This window comes from Mya arenaria, chromosome 5, assembly GCF_026914265.1.
Source record: "Mya arenaria isolate MELC-2E11 chromosome 5, ASM2691426v1".
NCBI classification, from domain to species: Eukaryota; Metazoa; Mollusca; class Bivalvia; order Myida; family Myidae; genus Mya; species Mya arenaria.
The window spans coordinates 59,549,096-59,575,878 of record NC_069126.1 but is presented as its reverse complement, the minus strand read 5'-3'; the positions used below and the strand labels follow the sequence as shown (position 1 = coordinate 59,575,878).

Genomic DNA, 26,783 nt, shown 5'->3' with positions numbered 1-26,783 from the left:
TTCATGCTTATGCATGTTTGCAGAAGTAGAAGGTCATGAAATCAACACGCCAAGAAACACATACTTATTTTAGGTAAAACATGTAAACACTCCTCTTCTTGAGATTTCCAAGAAAAGAATTTATCCTATAATTGGAGGAAAGAGCAGATCAATTGTAGCCAGTAAAACAGGTTATTGAATTTGGAATAAGGGTATTTGTTGTCATAATCATCAAACAGCGAGACTAAAACACACGAACATGACCTTGACCTCTCACATTTGCCTAGCCAACCTTGCCGATATCAGACTTACACTCATCCCCTCCTGAACACATGTTGAGCCTGTCTCGTCCATACAACAGGATCCAGATTAAGGCACATATAATAATGATGGCCACCAGACCACCTATGACACCCCCAATTATAGCTCCAATGTTTGACGTTCCTGAAAACATGCAAGTATACAAACGTGCAAAAGATGTAAAAAAAAATCCTTAACCTTGGGTATTAAAGATCTTTAGGTCTGGTGAGAAAACATCCAAGAAATCTATATCATATTTCATACATAATTGTAAAGGATGAGGCTTCTTTTAAACAATTGCAATAATTGATTATTTAATGGCGTTACACAAAATGTTCTGTAAAACGTTGTGGATGATCTTTTTGAATAAAAAAAAATACCAAACTATGAAACCCTTGTATAAATTTCTCTTATTTTCACACCAGACCTTTAAGTGTTATATATATATGTGAGTTCAACCGTTTTGCGGCAACCCCTGTCCATCACTTACAATCGTCACCCGCTGATCGGCGCCTATACCACAGGAAGTAGACGAGCAGAACTATGATCACTATGGCAACAAGTGCCCCGATAACAGCACCTGCTATCACGCCGGCTGAACCTGAGCCTATAATACAACAAGTCTCAACACATGTCACAACATGTATAACCGATGTTCATACTATGGAATCTACATATATTATATATATTTATACTGTGAAATCGTTTATATTCGTTGGCATGAAATTTCGTGGTTTGCCAAAATATTATATTTTTGTGGGTACTTGAATTCGTGGTTTTTCATTTTTGAATTTTTTTTATAAAAAATGCGATTGTTCTAAATCGACTGCATTATTTCCACGCGCTGGCCCCGTGATTTCCGTCGTCTACGTCACTCGGTTTATGACACTCGCTTAAGTGGTACGACATGCCAATTAGAGCATATATCCATGTCAATTATAGATTTAATTGGAAATTAAGGTCATAAAAGATGTACCCTGATCCTAAATACAGATAGGTGAAGCCATTGAAAGCCAATTAAGAATTATGCAAACTGTGAAAACACCGAGAAGGTCCGTATATTTGAGTAAACAATCCCTAAAGATAGCTGATGTTTTCAAATTCAATTACTTTTGAATATCATCTCTTTTCAATATTTGTTAACACGTTTTTGTTTAATATTAGTATATTGAACGCGTTGTTTTGTACATTGTCACATTCGGTGCTCAGTAACCTCCAATGTAATCAATTAATTATTTTATCATTGACCTATGTGGTTTATAGGTCCATGATTTTATTAAAGAAAAAAAATCGAGAACCGACACTCATCACTCACATCTTGTAAACATAGAGATTTTCATGAACAGCAAATGTTTAGGCACGTGCTTCTGTCATTTGTCATTAAAACACATTAAAATGATTTGGTTTATTACTAGTAATTGTTAAAGGCAGATATAATATATTAACAAAACAATGATAGTAAGATATACAGTTAGGCGGATATTTACAATGTATAAACGAATAAACTAGAGTATGTACATAAAATGGGATTTGAAAAAGCGAATCAAGGGTCAATATTTCGTGGGATCTTGAATTCGTGGATCACCCAATCCACGAAAATCACGAACATTAATACCCCACGAACATTAATGATTTCACAGTATTAATTATTTCAGCAAGAGTTCCACATTAGCTCAACTCCTTTACACCAGAATGTTGAAAAGGAATTACTTGAATATTAATTCCGCCGGAGTTGTGGCCCCTAATAGATTCAGCCATATTGGTATTTCAGATAACAAAATTATGTTATAAACTGTAAGTAATGTTTGAAAGGAAATTCAAAGCTTTTTTCACAATTTCTTCACTTATGACACCTATTACAACATCAAATGATTGTTTCTTTGTAAAGCAGTCATAAACTATAACGCTAAATAATAACTGACCAAGTTGTAAGATCTCTGGTAGTCATTATGCAACAACACAGCCTTGACCAAAAGTTTTAAACTAAGCTGCATCTAAAAGTGTGTTTAATTTGAGACCCTTTTAGACCTCGGGTGATGTCTTCATCCAAGCCAAAGCAAAAAACATTAATTTGCCCATTAAATCATGGTTTACTACTAAGGTTTACACCTGACCTACCTGCAGTTGCTGGCCCTGTATTAGGTTGACTATCAGCATCTGAATCTGCAAATACCCAAGACATTCAATAAATGAATTTATTATGTCAAAGATTTAGAAGTTAAATAAGGAGCTTTGATTATCGACATATATATGTCCATATGGGATGACACATCAAAGCAAAGATGATCATTTATCAGGCTTCATGCAAGACAAATTCCAGACAAAACTTCGACTTTTGCCAGGTTTGTTTTCAGAAAGAAGATGTTACATGTATCAAAAAGCAAGTGATTCAGAATACATGCAAGATAGGTTGTATTATGTCATGCGATTTTCAAAGATATTTTAGTAAAATAATTATCAAGTGATTTTCTTCGATATTAACCATTGCCTGCGCCTTCAAACTTTGTTAAAAACAGTCATACTCAGTCAGGGAAAAATACAAAATAATGCCCTCAGAGAAATGATATAAGGCAAACTTTAATACATACATGTTCTGGAAACTCTTATGATGTATGTACAATATAATGTATAAAAGCTGGTCATGTGAAGACTTTGCTTGTTTTTTAGGAATAACTTTATTCTTATATTTCTTCACATAAACAACTTTCACGTACATTGGGTTAAAAATTCGGTAAATTGTAACTTAAAAAATCACTGCATACTAAAAAAGTAGTCAAATTAAGTCAATTACACTTACAGACAATGAATTTGAAATTCCCTCGATCGTCTTCAGGTGATTCCCAGTTCATGCTAGGAATGTACACGTAGCACTGAAAATGAAGTCTGTTCTCGGCTGTTCTTCCAGCATCCTGTGCCGTCATATTGTAAGTCACAGAGTCCATCTGTTGATACACACAGTTGACCGTTGACTGGGGATCACCAAGGACAGCATCAGGACTAAAGTAAGGAGCCAGGGGGCTGCCAGGAACAATGTTGCTCTTTAACCAGCGGATCTGGGCGGTACCGTTGTAGGAGCCAATGTTTGCCAAGCACTCCATCTTGACAGTTTGACCAACGTAAAAGGGTTCAATGGTGTCAAACAGAGAAACTTGGAGCGAGCCACTCAAGCTACTCATGTTGTAGACATTCCTTGTGATGGTAGTAGGTAAAACTGAAGGACAAGGATGCTGTGATTATAAAACAGTGTAAAAGGAAAGTTATGGCATTGAAAAGAAAGAAGGAGTATTGTTCATGCCAAGTTCTGAAATGAAATGCTTCAGACTTTCAAGCATCGTTTATACTCAAGCACAATCTGACATTAGTGCTGTTGTAAGAAGGCCTTGAGGCTGATCAGCTGACAGAAAGCATTCCAGAACATGATCTCCTATGGGTGAACCTTAGAATAAACAGCAAAGCACTTATTAAGTATTTTTAGTCCCTTTGAAAGTAGACTTGAGATTTTGTCAGGCAAGACTGAATAATTTAAATGCTTAAAGTGGTAACTATCATTTACTATAGATTCTATACATGAATGCTCTTCAGGTTATAAATGTTGGTATTTATGTCTAATACTACCAGGCCTCAATATTTGCAAAACTTATAATCTAAATGTGTTTTTTTAAGAGGCTTTTTTTCTTTCTGCTTCCCAAAATGTGAATATTGTCAGTCCAAAGCTGAGTGAGGCCATAAAGTATCATACTAATGAGAAATTGTTGATACAATTAAAATGAACTTACCTTGGACATCAAGCTCTTTTGATTTCATGCCAGTGGCTGAATTATAATCAGGCCCAGGCATTGTGTAGGACAAATTGCATCTGTACTCCACAGCATTACTACAGGTTATAGAAGACACAGGACGAGACACGCCTAATGTACTATCCCTTCCGTTACTGCTTGTTGTATCAAAACTTCCCTCTACAGTCCAGCCTGAACCTGCACCAGATGCTAACACAGGTGTTCTGTATGTGTCTACATTAATGCCATCAACATTCTGCAGTAAGGCTAGGTCCGTAAAGTCTTGGGCATTTGCACTTGTCTTATATTGAACCTTCAATGTAGTGATTTTAAACAACTGGTTCACATTGTTCACCCTACACATAACCTGGAATGTATCAGTACTTGAACTGTCAACCTGAATTTTATCAATTGCTTGACTTCCGCCAGCCTCCAATATCCTCTGGAAGTCAATCTGCGGGCCATTGTCTGAAATTTAGATGAAGAAAATGCTTTAGTATGTTCAATAATATGATTATGATCAGGCCTTTCTCTATAAAGTTTCCAGCTTTATAGTTGACTATCAAACCCATTCCCCTAGCAAAATATATAATATTTTTCCCAATCAGGAGATATGTTCCCATTAAAAAAAATGTTTTTCAATACAATGATTGATCATAGAAAAACTGCCAAGCTTCAAAGTCAGTGAAAATCAGTGGTACTTGTATTGTTAAGGCCCCTGGATTATCATAGGTTTGAAACCTTAACTGACATTCACTCAGGGCCCACTATTCCACCAAGGTTTACATTTACTAAACTTGCATCAGGAAAGTGTGGATTTAAGCCTTAAAGTGAATGGGACAAGGGCATTCAAGTGCCCCGACAACATGTCATATTGTAAATTAAATCACCTCAGTCATATGAGTTCAGCAGGGTTTTAGCAAAGGATTTACACACCCTGTCCTTTTTAGAAGCACCCTTCAGCCCTCAAAAAGACCAGAATGCACACCTAGCTTTTACTCTAATAAAATTAAATGCTTTACGACTGTCAAATATTTCTATTTTTTATTAAAACTAACTAGAGCTGTCACAGGAGTGACGAATACCCCCAAATGCCGCCTGGACACAGGAATGGCAAACCATTCCTTTGAAAAGAGGCCATAACTCCAAGGTTACTGCACACTGCATCTTCTTTGATCATGCATGTATTGTTTGTCAACCTTTACTCCACTGGCCCCATTTTCAATCACAAGCATTGTCTTCACAGAGGCTGCCTATACAGCAAGTTTCATCACAATATCTCATGCCCAATTAAAGTTATGAAGCAGAAACCATTTTTTTATTTTTAGTAACAGTGACCTTGACCTTGGCACCACCAGCCCCAATATCGAACTTGACCTGTATCTTCTGAAATGTACACCTGTGTACCAAAAAATGTTCAAATCTGTCAAGCCTTTCATGAGTTATCGTCCGGAAACCATTTTTCTATTTTTAGTAACAGTGACCTTGACCCCACCAGCCCCAATATCGTACTTGATCTGTATCTTCTGATGTTACACATGTGTACCAAAAATTGTTCAAATCCGTTAAGCCTTTCATGAGTTATCGTCCAGAAACCGTTTTTCTATTTTTAGTAACAGTGACCTTGACCTTGGCCCCACCAGCCCCAATATCGTACTTGACCTGTATCTTCTGATGTTACACCTGTGTACCCAAAAATTTTCAAATCTGTCAAGCCTTTCATGAGTTATCGTCCGGAAACCATTTTTCTATTTTTAGTAACAGTGACCTTGACCCCACCAGCCCCAATATCATACTTGGTCTGTATCTTCTGATGTTACACATGTGTACCAAAAATTATTCAAATCCGTTAAGCCTTTCATGAGTTATTGTCCAGAAACCGTTTTCTATTTTTAGTAACAGTGACCTTGACCTTGGCCCCACCAGCCCCAATATCGAACTTGACCTGTATCTTCTGATGTTACACCTGTGTACCAAATTTTTTTCAAATCTGTCAAGCCTTTCATGAGTTATCGTCCGGAAACCGTTTTTCTATTTTTAGTAACAGTGACCTTGACCTTGGCCCCACCAGCCCCAATATCGAACTTGACCTGTATCTTCTGATGTTACACCTGTGTACCAAAAATATATAAATATAAACAAACTTTACATATTTGGCAGTTGAAACCTACTTCAATTAAACACAATTCCAACCATTTTCTGTCATGTTCATGATGTTGAAAATCTACAGTACAATACTGACTGCAGTCATGCCCTTTTTCTCCCTTAAAGAACTCAGTCCCTCTTTTGGCAGCACCCTGTCCGTTTTAAAACCCGCACCCAAACCCTAGTCTACCTAAATGGCCGTCAACAACAGTCTTATAATGACAATTTTATAACTTATATAATTATATAATGGCAGACTCAAGACAGGGAAATACATAAGGAATGTTGAAATAATAAAGAGTATCCCTGAAAGCTCAAAAAAAATCTGTGGTGCAGCTTTGCCCTTGGTGTTTTTTGGTTCACATGTGAGTATGACTTATATTTCATCTTATATTTGTATTAAATGGACATATTTCGAAAATTCAAGAATGTGGTACCATGTAAGAAACTTTTACTACAGGTTTGCTTAAGATTTGTTTTATTATTGTGGGAAATGTGGTGCCAGGAGATTTTCTCCTGATTTAGACTTGAACATATTTTGAGACTTGCCAGCATTTCAATTACATGTTGGTGCATTTAATTTATACGACACCCCATAAGAACATTTTAGCGCAAGCAAATATAACTGTTATGTTACAATAGTTCTTAAGCTGGTACACAACAAAACTTACAAACTCTTTTTATAAAGGAAAAATACATATATTTATAAAATAGGTAGCCCTGTTATTCTACTGATGGCCCTTTGGAGTTACCGGGTAGTGGTGGTGCTGTTCAGTGATATGCGTTGTAAGTTTTTTTTAAAGCCTTTGTAAGAAAATACAATAAGGTGCAACTTTCACCATGAATTTTTATAATGCTTGTTTTGACTTTCTGTTGCTAAAACAATAGGTCTTGCAAAAAAGTGAAACCAATTCCGAAAACAATAGGGTGTGTGCTGGTATAATTTTTTAATACACCATAAAACTGCTTCTTTCATACACCACAGAAGTTTCGACAGCACATTTTCTATGCACCACTGATAAGTAGTGGAGCTACTAAGCTAGTAAGCGTGCCAATGAACACATCCTTGATAAATTTTAAATAATAATTAGAACATGTCTTTGTGAAAATGGTTTAAATTAAGATTAGAAAGCCCAAAAGCTCGTGAAAATCAGTTTGGAATTCCACATACTGTACTGTACATGATAAAATTAACATCAATAACGTGTTTTAAGAGAACCTTTTTTATTTGGATATTCATTATGTTCTCATGATAGTCCAAGTAACTGTATTTTTGTGACGGATTTTTTTTACGATTTTTGATATGGCAAATCCTTCACGTACAAATTTTTTTGTACCAAAAGTGGGTAGTTTTTTCCGATCGGGATTCAGGGTTAAAGCATATTGCGTCCAAAAAACATCATAAAAACAAGTAATTTTACTAGATAATGTTATTTTATATTAGTTCCGTACACAAAAAATAAATATCCAACGAATTATTATGAGTTTGATGGGGTTTTCTTCATTTCATTCTGTCAAAACATAACGCAAGGCTGCAGTTTACAGTTTTACAACAATCGGAGCATTTCGGTCATGGCCGAGTTGTTACAATTGTATTTACGAGGTCTATCACAAAGCTTGTCGGAGGTGGCCAAGTTGTTAACGATTGGGTGGAATTGTTCCGCTCTTCACAATTGTTGTCTGTGTCAGTCAAGTTTCGTTATATTGGAAAGGTAGATCATGTGTTTAATGCTTGTTTTGTGCAAAATAGCTTTGTACTTACATGGTAAAATATGAATATAAACCTTTATTATCCATTTCAAACATAAAACACAATTTCAATATTTTTCAAACCCACCAAGTTTTTGCACAAACCCGTTTAGACGTTAGGGATTGGAATAGCTACAATAATGAGCGATCAGGGATACTTTTTTTTATTATTTTGACATTTCTTATGTATCCCTGTAACGCTACAACTCTCTACCATTTAACAACGGGCGAAATGATATACTGTAATAATATGCATTGATGTTAAATAATAATGACAAAGTTGTTCAATTTTTATCCGACAGTGATCTGAACTGGATTTAATTTGTCATTAGAGTTGTTATTTTCACATTAATATATTATGGGTCACGAATACCGTTATACATGTACACAACCAGTCAGATTTGTCCCAGATTTACTGATATCGGGATACTCGATAAACAATCGACACTTGTAAGTGTTTTATGATAACTTAACATGTTTTTTGGGCATACTGACATAACTTAATACGTGTTTAATAGTAGGCAATAATATTTTCGTAGAAATTTGCATTTATAACGGAGATAATTTCAAAATTGTGGCCACAACGATTCTCTGCGCAAGGACCACTTGCTACTTTTTGCTGGGATGGTGGACGTCACGAGTCTGCCATATTAAAAAAATCGTCAAAAGACTCGTTGACGGCCATTTAGGTGGACTAGGGATTGGAAGAATCCCGTATAGCACTTCTATTATTTTAGACTATTTCTCATTAGTGCTACTGCCCCACCGTCAAAACAAATATCGTCAAAGACTCAAAAGAAGACGTAAATTATATATATATGGACTTATAAGAAATTTAAAATGTAATAAAATATGAACAACGTAGATCTATAAACAACAGACGTTTAACAATATCAGTGTTTGAAGAAATTCATTTTCAGTTTCACAACCCCAAAAGTGAAATTCTAAAGATATTAATGTCAAAATTGTTATGAGAATATTTTTGTTTATTATTGGATTGTTGACTCCACCTGCTGTCTTTGGCCTACTTCTGGGGTGCGTTTCAATAAAGATTTTTATCGTAAGTTGAAATTATCTTAGTGTCATAGTTTCATTATTTTAATACATATTTGAGTGAACTGAACTCGAGTCAGCATTGAAAATGAACGCCAAATTGAGTAAATAAAAATAATTGATGTGCATGTATTGTTAATCTTTATACAGGTTTAAGAGAATTGGAGTTACGACTAAAATCCTTTATTGAAACGGCCCCCAGGTACTTAACAAATTTGAATTCGTTTACCTGTCGCCAAACATTGAAATATAAACGCCTCGTTTCAGTATAAATTATAACTTTTTAAACATTATAAACTGTAAAAACATACCTTGACTATTCGCATAAGAGATTGCAATCCACAGTATGCACGAAAATAATAAAGTTCTCTCCATTTTTAGTCTCTTCCTGTAATTTTGTCACATTTGAAAACAAGTATGGCGGTCAGCTATATGGGACAACAACCTTGACCTTACATTGTATCCGTCCGCCAGGTAGACAAGAAATAGTGCATTACAAAACCACTCGTTTGGGATCAATTAAAATGCTCTTTCTCCTCGATTTACTTAAAAACATGCAATTAGTTTGTCATCAGTGAAATTCAATACAAAAGTAATGTTTTTACTCATTTAAAATGATAAATTATAGTAGGACTACTTTATGTTATCAATACACATTCCTAAAATAGCTCAAGCGACTCACCGCATGAGACAATCGCTCAGGTATGAAATCATGACGGTTATATTTTGTTTACGTGACTCAGGGGGATAGTCGATTCGAAAATAATTTACTTAACATTTATTTGGTGAATAATTATAGCATTTGACTGGTTGATATTTCCATGTCAAATATTAAATTGCAACAAATAGTTTAATATAAATGTACAACTTATTCCTGCCCGAGTATTATATTATTTAAATACATTTTTCTGAATTATCAGACACATAATGAAATCGTTCATGCAAACTGAATTAATAAACAATACACCCGCAAATGAAATTAGTAAAGGTATACTGCAACTAGTTTCCATCCTAGGACACTTACTGTTCAATTATTTTATGGATGCAGGGGCGTAGCCAGCGTTACGCATTTACGCATGTGCGAAACATCAATTTGAAAAACGAAAAAAAAAATATGGCGAAAAATGGCATCAAAGTCGAGGGCTAAGCTAAAATATGATATCAGAATAGAAGGAAGATCCGAGCTAAAGTAAAATTGCTTCTCTGTGCTAGATAGCTTATAATGAACCTAAATCAATCACTTGATAACTATAAAATGCGGCGGCCTCTAACCTATATATCCCTCCAAATACACTTCAGAGCTCAACATGATAGTTCCATTTTCCATTGTTTCGCTGGGGAGGCCCCCCCGAACCCCCAACCGGTCTACAGGGATATTCTCCCTCCCACACCCACCCCCTTTCGTGCGTAACATTCAGTAAAGCCTGGCTACGCCCCTGAGATGACATAATAAATGCATTTCATCATTGAGATGGTATTACATTATTACATTAATTGTCCTTCGAAACACATTACTTTGAAGAATTTATTACATGCTTGCCATATAAAGACCATTAGCGGATCCTGTGGGCGCAACCCCAAATTTTCGTGGGGAAGTATCACCCCCCCCCCCCCCACCCCTCCTGCCAACATTTTGGTAATTTGGGTTCTAACGGATAGGCGAATATCAAAAAGGCAAGGTGCCCCTAATTAACGCTCCATCTAACGTCAATTCCTGTATCCGCCCAGAAGGCAGTATTTTATTGGATCATGGATTCCATTGCAATAGGATGCAAACAAACCGCGATAAATTCCAAACTATTGCAGTAGGTAATTATACTTTCACTAGAAACCCAACAATCCACATTAGAAACAGCAATATCACGTGATGAAAATGTGAAACTATTTAATTTTGACCACCATAATACAGAACCGATACAAAACACAGACGTTTCCCACGATTTAAAAAAAAAAAAAAAAAAAAAAAAAAAAAATCGTGAGAAACCGCTGTGATTTAAAAGAAGCTTTACGGAAATAAACGTTCTGAAAATGTAACTCACTTGACTAAATTCGTAAATATACATATATATGTGAATTCGATCTGTCAATTTTCTGCACATTTAACGTGGCAATTTTGATCTGAAGCCTATGTAACAAAAATGGAGAAAAAACACCTTCAGAAAGTAGCCCTAAGATTTGTTTCCAACAATTACAAGGTACCATTCGGGATAAATGGCCACTAAACGCCAGCTCCATACAACACTTAACGGTGGTACAAAGAAAATGTGCTGTCGACACTTCCGTGGTGCAGCTGTGCCCTATGTTTACGTCTACACGCGTGAGTATGAATTATATTTCATTTGATAATTTTATTAAACGGACATATTTTGAAAATCAACGAATGTGGTACCGTGTAAGAAGACTTTTACTGCAGGTTGGCTACGGTTTCGTTCGAATATTGTGCGAGCTGTGGTGCCAGGAGCTTTTCTCCCGAATTGGACTTGTGCATATTTTGAGATCAGCTAGCATTTCAACTATGTAGTTTGTTGCTTACACACACCGTGAGAAAATTATGGCGCATGCAAATATATCTGTTATGTTTAGTTCTTACACCGGAACACAACACCACTAATAAGCACTTTTTAAAGGAAATATGCACATAATAATAAAAGTGGTGACGCTGTTGCTATAGTGGTGTCGCTAACATAATGATTTTAACACTTATATTTTGTTAAAATAGAGTTTATTGGAGCTGTATGACTTTGTAAAAGCAAAGCACCGTTAAATGCCCGTAGCATTTGTGGCATGCCTCGAAATTTATTTAATTAACTATACTATTTTCGTCGAAAATAATAATATGCTTAGTATATACACAAATTTTGCAAATTTTGATTTTCGCCATTTGTGATATTAAGAAAAGAGATCATATAAATGATAGCATGGTACTCGCTCACTCGCTCTCACGCTTGCCTGTCCACACACCAAACCTGCCGACACACCTGCTCGCCACTCACTCACTTACTACTCAAAACCCACTCACAAAACTACCCACCCACCATATTGATTCGGTATAATCCAGCAGCAGAGTATATCATAGCAAAAGATGGTATTCAGATTCAACTAAACTTGCATACTAGTGTGTTACTCTATTATGCCTATCAACTTCATGGTACTCGCTCACTCGCTCTCACGCTTGCCTGTCCACACACCAAACCTGCCGACACACCTGCTCGCCACTCACTCACTTACTACTCAAAACCCACTCACAAAACTACCCACCCACCATATTGATTCGGTATAATCCAGCAGCAGAGTATATCATAGCAAAAGATGGTATTCAGATTCAACTAAACTTGCATACTAGTGTGTTACTCTATTATGCCTATCAACTTCAATTTTAAGTGAATGTGAGCATAGTTGTAGCATTAAAACGTACTTCCGACGATTGCTTAAACAACGAGAGTATACCAAATTGTTTACACATGTACATACTTAGACCAATTATCCGTAACAGTACTATATGGAAATAAGAATCATTACAATGTTCACAAACATATGACTTACATACGCAGGGGTGGATATTTTGAATATGCACACAATTACACAGCAATACAGAGAAAATAACCCAGCTTACTAAGACGTTGGAGTATGGACGCCAATACATGTTTGCAATATCTGAGGTATATATTAAAACTGCACTCTCTCAGATTTACCGTTTTTCCAACATTTTTATTTTTTGTCTTGGAATTAGCAAATGTTTGCGTAAATATCTGCCAACCAGTGATGAAAGACTGTTGAAAAAAGGTCAGATCGCCAATTTTCATGTTTCCATTCCAAATTTAATGTTTTATGGAAAAAATGCATAAAACATCAATTTTGGAGCGGAAATATGACAATCTGCGATTAGATCTTTTGTCATCAGTCACTGGTTTTCAGATATGTACGCAAAAAACTGCTCGTTCCAAAACAAAAAAAATAAAAATAGTTGTCAAAACATTCAATTTGTGAGAGTGCAGATTTAATTGATTATGGTAAAGGATATATGATATTATGTTCTTCCAACTAACATACATAGTTACTGGGTATATTATGACCATTCAACTAATTTCACTGCTAGAATTGTGTAGGCAGATGGGAGAACACTGCATTGATATACTTATGTATAGAATATCTAAATCCCCTCCCCTGAAGTATATATTTATATAATTATTATGCAATATATAGTTCCAATGAGGTCAAACACAGAACTGCAAGAAGTTTTCCAGTTTATAGGAGTTTTCCCTTTCATATCCGTGTTTTATACGTGTGTTTTACTGCTAATATACTCAAAATTTTACATACTCCTACATGAACTTATTTTGTAAATAAACAGTATTCCAGGTATTCCAGGTTTGTTGCACAGACTGATTTATATGCAATCTGGTACTTTCGAGTATGATGTTGAACGCCACATGTACTGAGATGAATTTTTGTGGTCTATAACTAAAGTCTATTTACACTTTTCTTTTTATCTATTATTATCATGGAAACTGTCTTTTACAATGTATATATACACTGGTTGTTATTGCTGACAGAAACTGGTTTTATAAGAGATACTTAGTAATGATTAAATACGCTTTTAAGTTGTTTTTTTGTAAACTTTCCCCTTACTGGGCCTGTCATTGTTTATATCTACCGCTTCACCTGATTAAATTTTGTAAATACTGCCTTCTCACTGGACAAAATATCATGTTGACCACTAATTTTTTTGGACCGCAAAACGACCACAATTTTCCATTTTCATCGTATAAATAATTATTATCGGGTATTTGATACTGTTCGTTGCCAATAATCGAAATTGTTTTATGGTTACAACGTGAATTTCTCATTCATTCCTTTTGTAGAAAATAATCAAAACTTAGTTATGTTTGTGCATAAATGTTCGGTAAAAATGAGTAAACTCATTTAGAACGATGTAATTTAAATCGAATAATAGTCAATAAATTGCGATGGCACTTCATAAAGTATGCAATAAAAAGGTTACCATATTCTTCGAAAAAAGCGGGTCATGAATTAGTCATCCTCGGCACCCCAGCGTATCATAACCTATATCATACTCGGGTGCCAAGGATGGTCATACGTGCAAATCTTGAAATGTTGCTACGTACGATGTACCTAAGAGAGAAGCGTTCACATTTTACAGCGTCCGACATAGATATGAAATGTCAGGAACATGTTTGATACAGTGTTCAAACATATCTTAAAGTTTAAAAAAATGACAGAAATTCTCAAGATGTTGATGTTGATAATAGCTACTCGACTATTTCCAGTCGGTTATTCGCGAATATCCTTGTTAGTTGGGGATTCAGATTGTTGTATCCTTATTTCATGGTTAAAAGGTACACATGTACAATACAAACAAGTATGTTCATACATCTACACATATGTTTCTTCTTGACAAAAAACACTGGTTTAATTCACCTGTATTCCTACATTCACCAAACTGATATTCGACCATTTCCAGTCGATTATTCGCGAATATTCAACTACCAACAAGTTGGTAGTTGGGGATTCAGACTTTTTATGGTTAAAAGTACACATGTAAAGAAATCAAACAGATTTTTGGTGTTTTATTTACGTATACATATGTATCTTAGCAACAAACACAGTTTTAAATCACTTTTATTCGTATATTTGCCAGTCGGATATTCGACCATTTCCAACTAGTCGATTATTCGCGAACATTCGCTGTAAGAAAGGGCAGTTACTTTTGTAAACGGATACACTCAGCTGAGACAGCTTTTGATCATTTAAAATGGAGTATTATCGGCATCATACTAGCTCGTTTTGACAATTCTAAGGTTTGATTTGTGGAAATAATGTATTTGCTGATTTTTGGACCATGGTGTCTAGCCCCTTTAATAGTGGCAAACCCCGTATGTATATGCCTTTGTTTTCCTTGGGACGGGTGTAAGATATACAAAGACACAAACATTCGATTACATGTATACTTTTTGATGGTCGATTAACACTTGCTATTAACGTGTACAACGGCATTATATAATAAACAATGCATGTAATAGAGTCAATGATTAAAGGGAAGTAATGCAATCCAACCCATTATTTATTTTAATGTTGTCTTGTGTAGTGGCCCTTCATACAAAGATACAGCCTCGATCGCTGTTATTTTAACTGCGTACTGTATTAAGACCAGGGATTGAAAATAGGACCCAAGTCACAATCGGTCATCGAAAATAATCGGACAAGCCATTTCGATCAGTCATCGATTATATAATAGAAACCGAGCAAGTGAATGAAATGCAAAATGTATCCCTGGACATACATATTTTCACTGTTGTTATTTCACTGATAAAACTCCATATTTCATCGAAAAGCATGAGCGAAATAAGTTTTATTTGCTCTTTGTGTTATGTATGTTTAATTATATTTGATAAACCATGAAGTCTTTATAAATATGTCACTTACTTCAGAATACTTTTAGAATACTAACTAGTACATCCCTAAGCTCAATACAGCGGTTACTTCCCTTTGCTGTACATAGCGACACTCGATCATGAATTTATATATTCTTGTGGTCGGTACTTATGAAAGGTCAGTGTGCTGGAATAGAACTTGCATATTATGTACCAACTGCCAGTGGTAATGTAGCAAAGTACAAGAAGAAACATGGACTCTTTAGTTTCATAAGGTAGAAATAACGACATTTATTTATAATTTTTGGAATATAAAAATAATATTATTAATAGTGGTAACTCTCTTTTGGGAGTAAAAGTGTATCTTTAAATAATCGACTTTCGTCTATACTCGATCATCGTTTAATTCATAATTAAGGATACTCGTGTTGCGTGAAATCTGGTCGAAAGAGAACAAAAGGCAAATTTGTATTAAAAACTTAGTATTTTTTGTCTGGTCGAGTAATATCCGCCATACTTATTTGCGATCAAAACCATGTCATGAAAACAAAACAACAATAAATTATGTTGGGGAAAAAGTCGAAAGGTGACAACCAGGAGACAAACTACAAAATGTAAACAAACTGTTTTTATCATTATAGTCAAAACAAATGTATGTTTAAAAGTATTATCAGGTTAAGGGCCTTCCACATTGCAAAAACTGTGTTTAAAGGTAAACAATTATGATTTACAAGTCATTTTTTATATAGTTTTGAGGTTCAATATTTACCAACCATATATCATACAACCATGCAACATGTGTTGTTGTAATTTGGAATTAAGCGCATTTACGAAAGAAGATTTTATCAGATTTACAATTAAAAAGCATTTGCATTTTATGGAAATGTCTTTAAACAAAATGAATACGTTTTTGTGTCAAAATAGTCATTACTTTCCTTTAAGCAATTTCTTATGGCAATCAAGTGAATGCAGCTATTTATAAAAACATATTTGCATTTTAGTAACCAGGAAATGAAATTTAATCCACTATTATTTATAAGTTTATTGAATTTTTTTCTTAATATTTGAAAACATATCATCATGAACCCACGAGACATTATTAATTCAATAGTCTGGGGCGTTTTGTTATATAAGCATTATATTTTGTCGATATTTTGTCAACAACAAAATGCAAAAGCTTTCTGAATCAAAATCTGATCAAATATTATTTCGTAAAATTTGGTCATATCCTTATTACCTCACAACAGGTCGCAAAGGATATATGTTTTATGCAAAAATAAAATTGTTCATCAAAACTGAATAAATCATAAACTTTTGAAATGATTTCATTTTTGACTTTTCCTCTTTTGGATTGTGGAGGGCGCTTAACGCACATACAAAGCATATATTTATTGCAGAATATCTCGGTTTGATTCTGTATAACTCGGCCCCAAGTGTCTGTGTTTTAATTGCACACAACAATGAAGTAAATTCATTTAGCCTCAATGCAGAGTTGGAAAAATATAATCCAAGAACCTTATATCTCTTATAATAGCTGTAGCACCAATTGGCAAACTTTTTAAGTTTGAAGTAAGCGGGATGAAAACCTTCTTTTTGCTCAAAATACATAAATGATGATTAATTAATAAGATCTAAGAATCAAACCAAATGTGTCGAACATCAGGAATACGAGCATTTTTGTAAGAAATGACCCTATAGGAGTTGAAAAAGGGGTATTTTCTTTCCATAATTTCACTGACACTGTGTCATTTAGCAGTGTAAAACAGTGTATTACATATAACTGTTGCTTTCACTTTTCGGTAAGGGTTTAAATTGTCCAATAGATATATACGTACATATATAATTATGTAACATTAAACAAGTCATTGAAATTTATATTGAAATACGTTTGAAGAACTACTTTACCTCGAGGGACCCTTCTTTGGATCACCAGCTCATTAGGATAGGGTCACATGTACCATCACCCATCGAGGACATGAACGTAAGACTAAACTTTGCCCCGGGGCTCTCCATATATTTGACGTATACGATAATTCAACAGCGCATGTGAAGACAATTTGTATACTGATGTAAAACATATATAATACATAAATTCGTTTTTTTACAGCGGAAGAAAATAGTAATATTATTTTGCCTCTGGTTTTAATCTAAAAATATATTGCTATATTATTGCTGTAAAATAACAAAAGGATGTATTCGGAACAATGAGGGAGGGCCAGGTCCTTCTTTAATCTACAGTTTCCCAATGCAGCTATCGTGGGTAGTCTGTATTCCGCATGTAAACTGGATATAAATCTTCTTATAAAGGCATTTTGATGTGATTTGCATTTTTTTTCTTTTTACCCGGTTTTGGAAATAACAATTTGAAACAATATAGCGTTGCGTTAAAAATGATAAAATTTCATTATCAGGATGTTTAGAAGGTAGGGAAAATGAGATTTGATGGTCAATAGTTCCTTTTATCAAATTTATCTTGTTTATTTCAGTATGTGAGCACAGCTAGGGGCGATCAAGCCTAGGAACAGTTTCTTAAGAATCTGCGCTTGAATGACCCTTGCCATTTGGTATAAATTATTTACCTTTCTCAGCAGAATGAGTTTTCAACAATACTTTATTTAATGTTGTACATTACGAATATACGCAAGGTGACATGCAACTGATATTTATATTAAAATTCAACTGAATGATGCATCATAAAAGACCACTTAAATCTGTTTAGGATCGAAACGAGTCTTGGAAAACGCTATCTGCCAATGCCTGTTTTCGGTTCAACTAGAAAATAAGCAAATAATTAAATCTTTAAGATATTGGTTTTATATGGGAATAACTGACGTGTCGTTACATAAAGAGGTAACATGTTGTCTGCTACGTTTTTTAACAACAAGGGGTCGAGCTGTTGAACATGTGGATCAAATTGTGTGTGTTTTTTTGTGATCATTTAACGTGGAATAAAACAAAATCTTCACTTTTCACAATGTTTTTGCTGTGTTTAAACAATTCGCCATTTAACTTTGTCAAAAAAGATGTACGATTCATTAAACTATGTTTTTTATTTATAATTCGGCATTACTGATGCAGTGCCAAAAAGGCGTTTCATAAGAACGTCTCTGTACGAGGCGCCTATTAAATGAGAGACTTTTCGCATGTAGATTTTTTATTGGATTGCAAAAAAGGCTTATAAAGTACTTTTAGACATCTGCCCTAATGGTGCATTTTATTGCCCTTGAACATTTTATATACAAGAAATTATTTGACACAACGTTCTAAAAATATTTAAAAAAAATCTCATTCTTCAGCTCAAATCTTATCAAATATTTTTTCAAAGATAAATACAATCATAAGTAAACATATATTAACCAGAAGGTACGTTTTTAGCAAGAACTATTTACCACTTTGATATGAATTCGAACTTAAAATCATTTATTCGAAATCAAGTATGCAGTTCTAATAATAGCTCGTATGTGCGATGAATCATACACAAGCAGGAAATAAACAAACAAGAGCTGCTGAAACAAACTATAATAGAAACCTTCTGGAAGTTAATCTTAACTTGTATAATTAATACTTACCAATGAAGATGAGACAAACTGTATTATTACACAGTGTAATTATAATGATTTGTTTGGACTGGATAAATACTGCAGGTAAAACGGTTTTAAACAGGGAACATAAAATAAAATTTGCTTGATAATGAATACGAAAGTAAATGAATTGAAAGTCTAGATACTTCATCAACAGCGATGTGTAGCCAGCATCCGGTTTACTCATTGTATAATTGTTTCACTGAGATATAAGCGACTGATATATTCATGTACGCTGAAAACCAATGTTTTTTAACAACTGAATCAATGTAAATTGTTTTCGGTGTATCTTGTACGATTATATGCATTGTAATGCATTTTATTTGTTATCATAAATACATGGTTTGCTTTTGCATTAGTACTGTCTATCAATGTAAGGTTCTAAGACTAGGTAGATGAACAAAATAAACGTCTTAACTTGAATGCATTTAACTTTTATCTCATATAACTCAAAAGCATAGTATTTGTGTACTGATAAAAATGTTGGCAATATTTTGACGATTTTTTTTAACTGTGGTCGCGTTGCTATAAATAAAAAAAGCAAATTATTAATGCTAAATAGTTTTTTTCTGTACATATTCTCATGCTTGTTTGTTTCGATCATTAAAGCTGCCCTATCACAGATTGACAGTTTTGACTTTTCTTTACGTTTCTGTCTCAGAAACAGCTGAATTTGGTATCAATACCTTCAAATCAGTCATTAAGGCTGGTCACAACAGAACAGATCCCGATTGTTTGGACAACTTAAAGCGTTAGAAATTAAGGCCTTTAGCAATAAAACATTAATTTTCGAACGTAAATAAGAAAAACTGCGGTCTGATCTTTTGTGAGAAAGTCTTATATCACTGATTTTCAGACATTTACACACAAATTGGCTCACTCCAAGGCAAAAAATAAAGAAGTTGTCAAAACGGTCAATCTGTGAGAGCGCAGTTTAAAATTTAAATGATATCTGATTCGTTTTCGTAATCGTTTTCATTACAATTCAATATTTTCTGTCAGTATAATGAATTAATCTTCCATTCAGGCAACGGACCAGTTATTGAGTTCTGGAGAGCGCCAGTCCACAATGAAGATCAAGGCGTATTAACAAACGGACTTGTAATGGACTTGACAAGTACCGATTTGTTCACCATCCTTTGCAAAATCAAACATGTCAAGACTTTAAACAAGGTCACAGTTTTGAGATTACAATGGAGGAAGACGATTTACGAAAACTACACTGACTTGGCAATGCTTCAATGTGTAGACAAAAATAATAAGGTTTCATATGAAAAGCCATTTCTTGTCAAAGGAGAAAGTGGATGGCGAGCTACGGGAGTGTTTGACTCGAATCACTTCCCCCCGGTAGGGACACAGCTTGGTATAGTAAGGCAAGTTTCAACGGTGTCTACTGAAGAATCCGGAGAATACAGATGCCATTTAGCGTACACCGAGGGTCCTCCAGCCTATTCTAGTGCAAAAGCTTCGGTTTCCAAGACTTTGACCTTAACAGGTAAAGCTTAAACGTTTCTGTAGGATCCTTGTTAAAGAGCACAAAAATGGTTTGGCTGCTGGGAACCTCGTTTTGGATCACAGTAAGGTTGTTGACAGCAGAGATCCTTGTGTCGAACCGCGTAAGGTGTTTGGCTGGTGGGATCCTAGTGTGGGATCACGGTAAGTGATTGGCTACAAGGATCCTTGTGTATGATCGAGGTAAGTTTTGCTGTTTGGCTCCTTGTGTAAGATCACTGTTATGGTTTGGCTGCTCAGATTGTGGTGTAGGATCATGGTAAAAGTTTGGCTGCTCGGATTGTTGCTCGGGGTCAAGGTAAGAGATTTACTAGTCGGATCCTTGTGTAGGATCACTGTTAATGTTTGGCTGATCGGATCCTTGTGTAGGATCACGGTAAGAGTTTGACTGCTCGGATCCTTGTGTGGGATCACGGTTATGGTTTTGCTGGTCGGATCCTTGCGTAGGATCACCGCAAGAGTTTGGCTGCTCGGATCCTGGTGTTGCATCGTGATAATAGTTTGGCTGCTCCGATCCTTGTGTGGAGTCGTGGCTAGAGTTTGGTGCCTAGGCCCCTTTTGTGCGATGGCCGTAAGTGTTTGGCTGGTTAGATCCTTGTGTCGGATCGCAGTCGGTGTTTGGCTGGTCGGATCATTGTGCCGGATCGCGTTAAGCGTTTAGCTGCTCGGATCCTTGTGTTGTATAACGGTAAGAGTTTGGCTGCTCGGACCCTTGTATGGTATCACGGTAAGTGTTTTAGCTGCTTGGATCCTTGTATAGTATCACGGTAAGAGGTTTGCTGGTAGGCTCCTTGTGTGGGATCAGGGTAAGAGTTTGGCTGCTCGGATTCTTGAGTAGGATCGCGGTAAGAGTTTGGCTTCTGGGCTAGGTAAACGTTTGGCTTCTCGGATGCTTGTGTGGAATCACGGTAAGTGTTTGACTGCTCGGATTGTTGTGTTAGTTTTAGTGTTGGCTTCATGGCTCCTTGTTTAGGATAACGGTAGTTTCTTTAGCAGCATGGATACTTGCGTCGGATAATGGTACGTATTGTGCTGCTGGGAACCTTGTGGGAGATTATAGTAAGAGTTCGGTTGCTTGGGTCCTTGTGTTTGATCATGAAAAATATTGGTCTGCTGGGCTGCATGTGTAAGACCACTGTAAGTGTCTAGCAGCCAGCATCCTTGTCTGGGACCATAGTGTTTGGCTGCTGCTATCCTAACTTGAGATCAAAGTCAGAGTTGCTAGGATCCTGGTGTTATATCATGGTAAATGTGGGACTGCTGTGATCCTTGTGTGACATCAAAGCCAGTGTTTGGGAACATGGAACCTCAGTGGGACCAAAGTTAGTGTTTGGCTGGTGTGATTTTTGACGGGGGCCATCGTTAGTGTTTGGCTGCTGGACTTTTTAACTGGGACCATAGTTAGTGTTTGGCTGCTGGGCTTGTTGACTTGGACCATAGTTAGTGTTTGGCTGCTGGACTTCTTGACTGGGACCATAGTTAGTGTTTGGCTGCTGGACTTCTTGACTGGGACCATAGTTAGTGTTTGGCTGCTGGACTTCTTGACTGGGACCATAGTTAGTGTTTGGCTGCTGGACTTCTTGACTGGGACCATAGTTAGTGTTTGGCTGCTGGACTTCTTGACTGGGACAATAGTTAGTGTTTGGCTGCTGGACTTCTTGACTGGGACCACAGTTAGTGTTTGGCTGCTGGACTTCTTGACTGGGACCATAGTTAGTGTTTGGCTGCTGGACTTCTTGACTGGGACCATAGTTAGTGTTTGGCTGCTGGACTTCTTCACTGGGACCATAGTTAGTGCTTGGCTGCTGGACTTCTTCACTGGGACCATAGTTAGTGTTTGGCTGCTGGACTTCTTGACTGGGACCACAGTTAGTGTTTGGCTGCTGGACTTCTTGACTGGGACCACAGTTAGTGTTTGGCTGCTGGACTTCTTCACTGGGACCATAGTTAGTGTTTGGCTGCTGGACTTTTTGACTGGGACCACAGTTAGTGTTTGGCTGCTGGACCTTTTGACTTGGACCACAGTCAGTGTTTGGCTGCTGGACTTCTTGACTGGGACCACAGTTAAGATTTGGCTGCTGGACTTCTTGACCGTGAGCATAGTTAGTGTTTGCCTGCTGTACTTCTTGACTGTGAGCATAGTTAGTGTTTGGCTGCTTGACCTCTTGACTGGGACCATAGTTAGTGTTTGGCTGCTTCGATCATGGTGTTGGATCATGATTAATGTTTACTGTTATCCTTGTGTGACATCATAGCCAGTGTTTGCTGCGTGGAAACTTTACACAATATCAAAATATCATAGTGTTTGTTTTTGCTGGTTGGTTTAATAATATATATTTAATTGCGGTACATCAATACAAGTAAAATAATCTAAGCGATAAATGGCAAAACAAAATAGTTTTTGGTTTGTCTGTATGAAAATGTGTACTTCCTTGCTTATCCCTCTATTTTATAAAAGCATATACTCCCTCGTAATATAAAATACATAAATAAATAAAATCATCAAAAACTATAAAGATTAACTCAGTAACCGAAACGTCAGCGTTGATCCCGTAAAGGGCGCACGGTAATCAGGAAAACAGACATTATACAAGAAATAATTCATAAAAAATGTCCCTTATGATCTATCTTATACTTATGTATATGTTATGGTCTTCATGGAACTCCATATCTTTATATGTTGTATCCGTCATGATGTACGTTTTACCTAATTATAATGTCCCACCCGATATAAGTCACAAAGTTTACATCTTATATCCGATGTCTCTCATGATACATGTACTAAATCTTTGCCTATATAATGGGCCTCATAATATTTGTTTTATATATTTTATCGTATGATATACCTTGTTTCCGGTTTAACTCCACATGTTTGCAAACAAATTAATTGACAAAATCAATTGATTAACAAAACACATCAAAATCGATTCAAAAATATAGATTGATAATATTAAATGCTCGATATAATATATCTTGGACATGAATTCATATCACTGTTAAATAATAGACTAATTACATTTTTGGATAAAAATCTATACTAGAAGAAAATCAAGCTGGTTTTAAAACAACATATGCAACGACTGATCATATTTTTGTTTTGTTTAAACTTATAGATCACTACAGTAAAAAAAGAAAGAAGAAAAAATATACTGCTGTTATGTCGATTTTTCCTCTGCATTTGACAATATTAACAGAGTTTATTTGTGGCGAAAACAACTCCAGTATGGCATATCAGGCAAATTCATACATTTTGTACAGCGATATTAAATCCTGTGTTTCCGGTGAGAATTACATAATATCACCAGTCTTTGCAATTAAAAAGGGGGTCCGGCATGGAGAAAAGTTGTCACCGGTAATGTTCGCAATTTTTCTGAATGATTTGGCATCCTTCCTTCTTAATTTGAACAATACAGGAGTCGAAATAAGTGTACGCAACGAACAAAACTTGGTCACCTATCTAAAAATACTTGCCCTATTTTACGCTGACGATACAGCGCTACTTAGCGAAATTGAAACAGATTTGCAAAATTTGATGATTTTGATAATTATTGCAATACATTTAACGGTCAATATCGATAAAACAAAGAAGTTGTTTTGGGTACTAATAGGCCTACTCGCTATAATTTCGAAATAGGAGAAAATAAAATAGAAACGGTTACTAAATATAAATATTTAGGAGTTTTCCTTTCAAGCTCTGGAGGTTTTCTGAACGCAAAAAAACAACAACTTACTATATAAACGTATTTACAATCTAGATTTACCGACAGGCTTACAATTACAATTTTTTGACCATACAACATACTCTGTCGAAATATGGGGCTATGAAAACCTAAAAAAATAATCAACAAGTTCATTTTAGTTTTCTAAGAAAAATAACAAAAACTGAAAGGAGCACGTCTGCCTATATGCTGTATGGTGAAACCGGACAATACCAATTAGAAATAACCATAAAACGTAAAATGATAAAATTCTGGACATCTTTTCTTCGAGCTAAACAAATTAAATTTTCACATATATATTTGCTACAAGTCTATACAATTTGATATTTCAAGATCTTTTAAATGGACATATCACATCAAATCAATTTTAGATAATACGGGGTTTTCAAATGTATGGTTAGAACAATCCTCAAATATAAACACAGATACTTTCATGTTTTTAGGTTAGACCTTGGTTAATACCACTACTCACTAGTTTGCCCATCCTTTTTAAATGTCGGAAGAAAATACACACCAACCTATACTTTCAATAGGCCAAACACAATTAAATACAAGATACTGTTAACTTGCACAAATAAATGTTACACTAATGACAAGAGTACCTTTTTTGTGAAACATTTAATACGCAATGTATATCAACCAGCGTAATTTCTCCCGTTATTGTTAAAGTAATTATATTGAGTTACCTAATACAGTTTGCAACTTATTTATACGATATGCTTGTACAAGGCACAGCCTCAAAATCTGGAACGACATTGTTTATCCCTTTCATCCCTCTTATTTTGTAAGGATATTTAATATAACTGTCTCCTCTTTTCCATGATAAAGACATGTTTCATACATGTACGACCATAAAAAATACACAACCATTTTATTTCCGCCACTCGAGACAAAGTAATCCTTTCAAGTATAAGTATTATTAAGCCCTTATTGTCAATGCTGACTAACCTTATTTGTCCTCATGTTGTCATGTATGTATGACTTGAGTGCAATAGAGATTTGGTTGACATAAGAAATATACCTAAGGTCTCTGACTGGCTGGTCCTTATAATGTCATAATTATGGCATTCGGTGGTGGAAAATAGAAATTATCTGTATAAACTATAGAAACCACTTCGGGTCGTATGGTATTATAAGGACCGACCAGTCATCAACCAAAGGTGAATGGACCATATACACTTTAGATGGCTGACTGGCCGGTAATAATGTTATATGACCCTCCTTGATGTGTACTATGTTTTAAATATTCAATGTCCCTCATAAAATCATTCTGTTTTTTAACTTCATATGAAATATCCCTCTTGAAATATCATTGTGCTTGTTTCTTTATATGCAATGTCCCTTATGAAAAATCATTGTGACTTTATATGCGATGTACCCACTGAAAATCAATTGTGTTCTATATTTTATTTGTTATGCTCATGTTGACATTTTTTAAATTTAATTTCAGGATCATCACCGTCTTCTTCCAGTGTAACATTCCTGCCTCATGTGTTTGGACATGTTTTGTGTAATCTGTGTTGTATATTGCTATTCAAATGGTGCTCTTCTCCGTATTGAAATAATTAAGTTGGACGTGAAACAACAATACTCTAAGTATTGCTATTATATGTAGGAAATAAAATTATTAACTTTTTAAACGATGTTAATCAAGGACTTTTATACACTTTGAACATATTTTGGGAAACGCGCGTTCCATGTGTTATGACGAAGACAAGTGCAACGCTTTCAACGTTCCTCCACCACTCCAACCTCGCCCCAGGGACCTACATAAGTGGATCTTGAATCGGAAAATAGATACTTTATGTGTATCACATACGGTAGAACCTCATTGTATAGGAGAGACATTTTCAAAGCTAATAATGAATTTCAAATATACATGTTGTTACTATCGCATTGTGTTAAAGATAACTTTTAGTGAACATAAGCATACTACGGAATCCTATTAGGGTCATCGCGATACCGACCTCTCTGTTTGAAAATGTTCATGAAAACAGAACGCGACATTTGAGAAAATTAATAGCGCGTTTTATTTCCTTCGCATAAATGTCAAATTCGCATTTTTATCAATTTTCAAACTACTTTATAAAGTAAAACCTCCAGAAGATGCACCACAATGTTAAATCTCGCATCTTTTTTATCAAATTTCACACAATATACGAGTACAAATGTATCTCAAGTTGTCACGTAACCGTCGTTACGTATCAACTTTAAAGTGTTACGTAACATAAAAGTTACGTATGAAACACTTTAAAGTAATTACCAAAAATCAATAATAGAATTCAAAATTTATTTGTATCAAAAAGTAAATACTCCATATTTGTATCAAAAAGCAAATACTCCATCATGGGATCAAATGTAGATACACTTAGATGCTGACAGTTCGTGATAGCCGCTGGCTATTAGACCAATTAGCGTGACAGTTCATGACTATAGAATACATCCCTTCGTCTGTAATAAGATATTAGATATGCATACCTGTCACAAACTGGACGAGATCAGCAGTATATATGAACGCATGTTACTCATGTTAGTTAGATTAGATTTTGGGCGTGGACTGGACATATGGCCCGTATG

The 26,783-nt window shown here is 35.4% G+C and overlaps 2 protein-coding genes across 6 annotated transcripts in view; one reads left to right on the top strand and one right to left on the bottom strand.

The window, feature by feature from the left end:
• Nucleotides 1-9,452, bottom strand: part of LOC128236012 (uncharacterized) — a 28,504-nt gene extending 19,052 nt beyond the window's left edge. For 2 of the 5 annotated variants that reach the window (XM_052950798.1, XM_052950800.1), the window contains exons 1-5: nt 9,314-9,452; nt 4,056-4,523; nt 3,077-3,490; nt 2,398-2,442; nt 770-886 (exon numbers count right to left, since the gene is read on the bottom strand). In XM_052950798.1, the coding sequence (XP_052806758.1) occupies nt 770-886; nt 2,398-2,442; nt 3,077-3,490; nt 4,056-4,523; nt 9,314-9,377 (1,108 nt within the window). In that variant the 5' untranslated portion in view covers nt 9,378-9,452. Of the gene's footprint in view, nt 1-291; nt 424-769; nt 887-2,397; nt 2,443-3,076; nt 3,491-4,055; nt 4,524-9,313 lie in introns of all 5 variants that reach the window. The other 3 variants (XM_052950797.1, XM_052950799.1, XM_052950801.1) reach the window with 2 other exon arrangements.
• Nucleotides 9,453-18,842: 9,390 nt separating this feature from the next.
• Nucleotides 18,843-26,099, top strand: LOC128233545 (uncharacterized). Its single transcript, XM_052947265.1, has 3 exons — nt 18,843-19,038; nt 20,003-20,470; nt 25,657-26,099. Exons 1-3 carry the CDS (start codon nt 18,966-18,968, stop codon nt 25,764-25,766), a joined length of 651 nt encoding a protein of 216 aa, XP_052803225.1. The 5' UTR covers nt 18,843-18,965; the 3' UTR covers nt 25,767-26,099.
• Nucleotides 26,100-26,783: the final 684 nt, after the last annotated feature.

Bases quoted from the DNA above. Each gene is read 5' to 3' on its own strand.
- LOC128233545 (XM_052947265.1), top strand. From the start codon at position 18,966: ATGAAGATGAGACAAACTGTATTATTACACAGTGTAATTATAATGATT. The intron at 19,039-20,002 runs GTAAAACGGTTT...TCTTCCATTCAG, and splicing joins GGACTGGATAAATACTGCAG to GCAACGGACCAGTTATTGAG. The intron at 20,471-25,656 runs GTAAAGCTTAAA...ATTTAATTTCAG, and splicing joins CAAGACTTTGACCTTAACAG to GATCATCACCGTCTTCTTCC.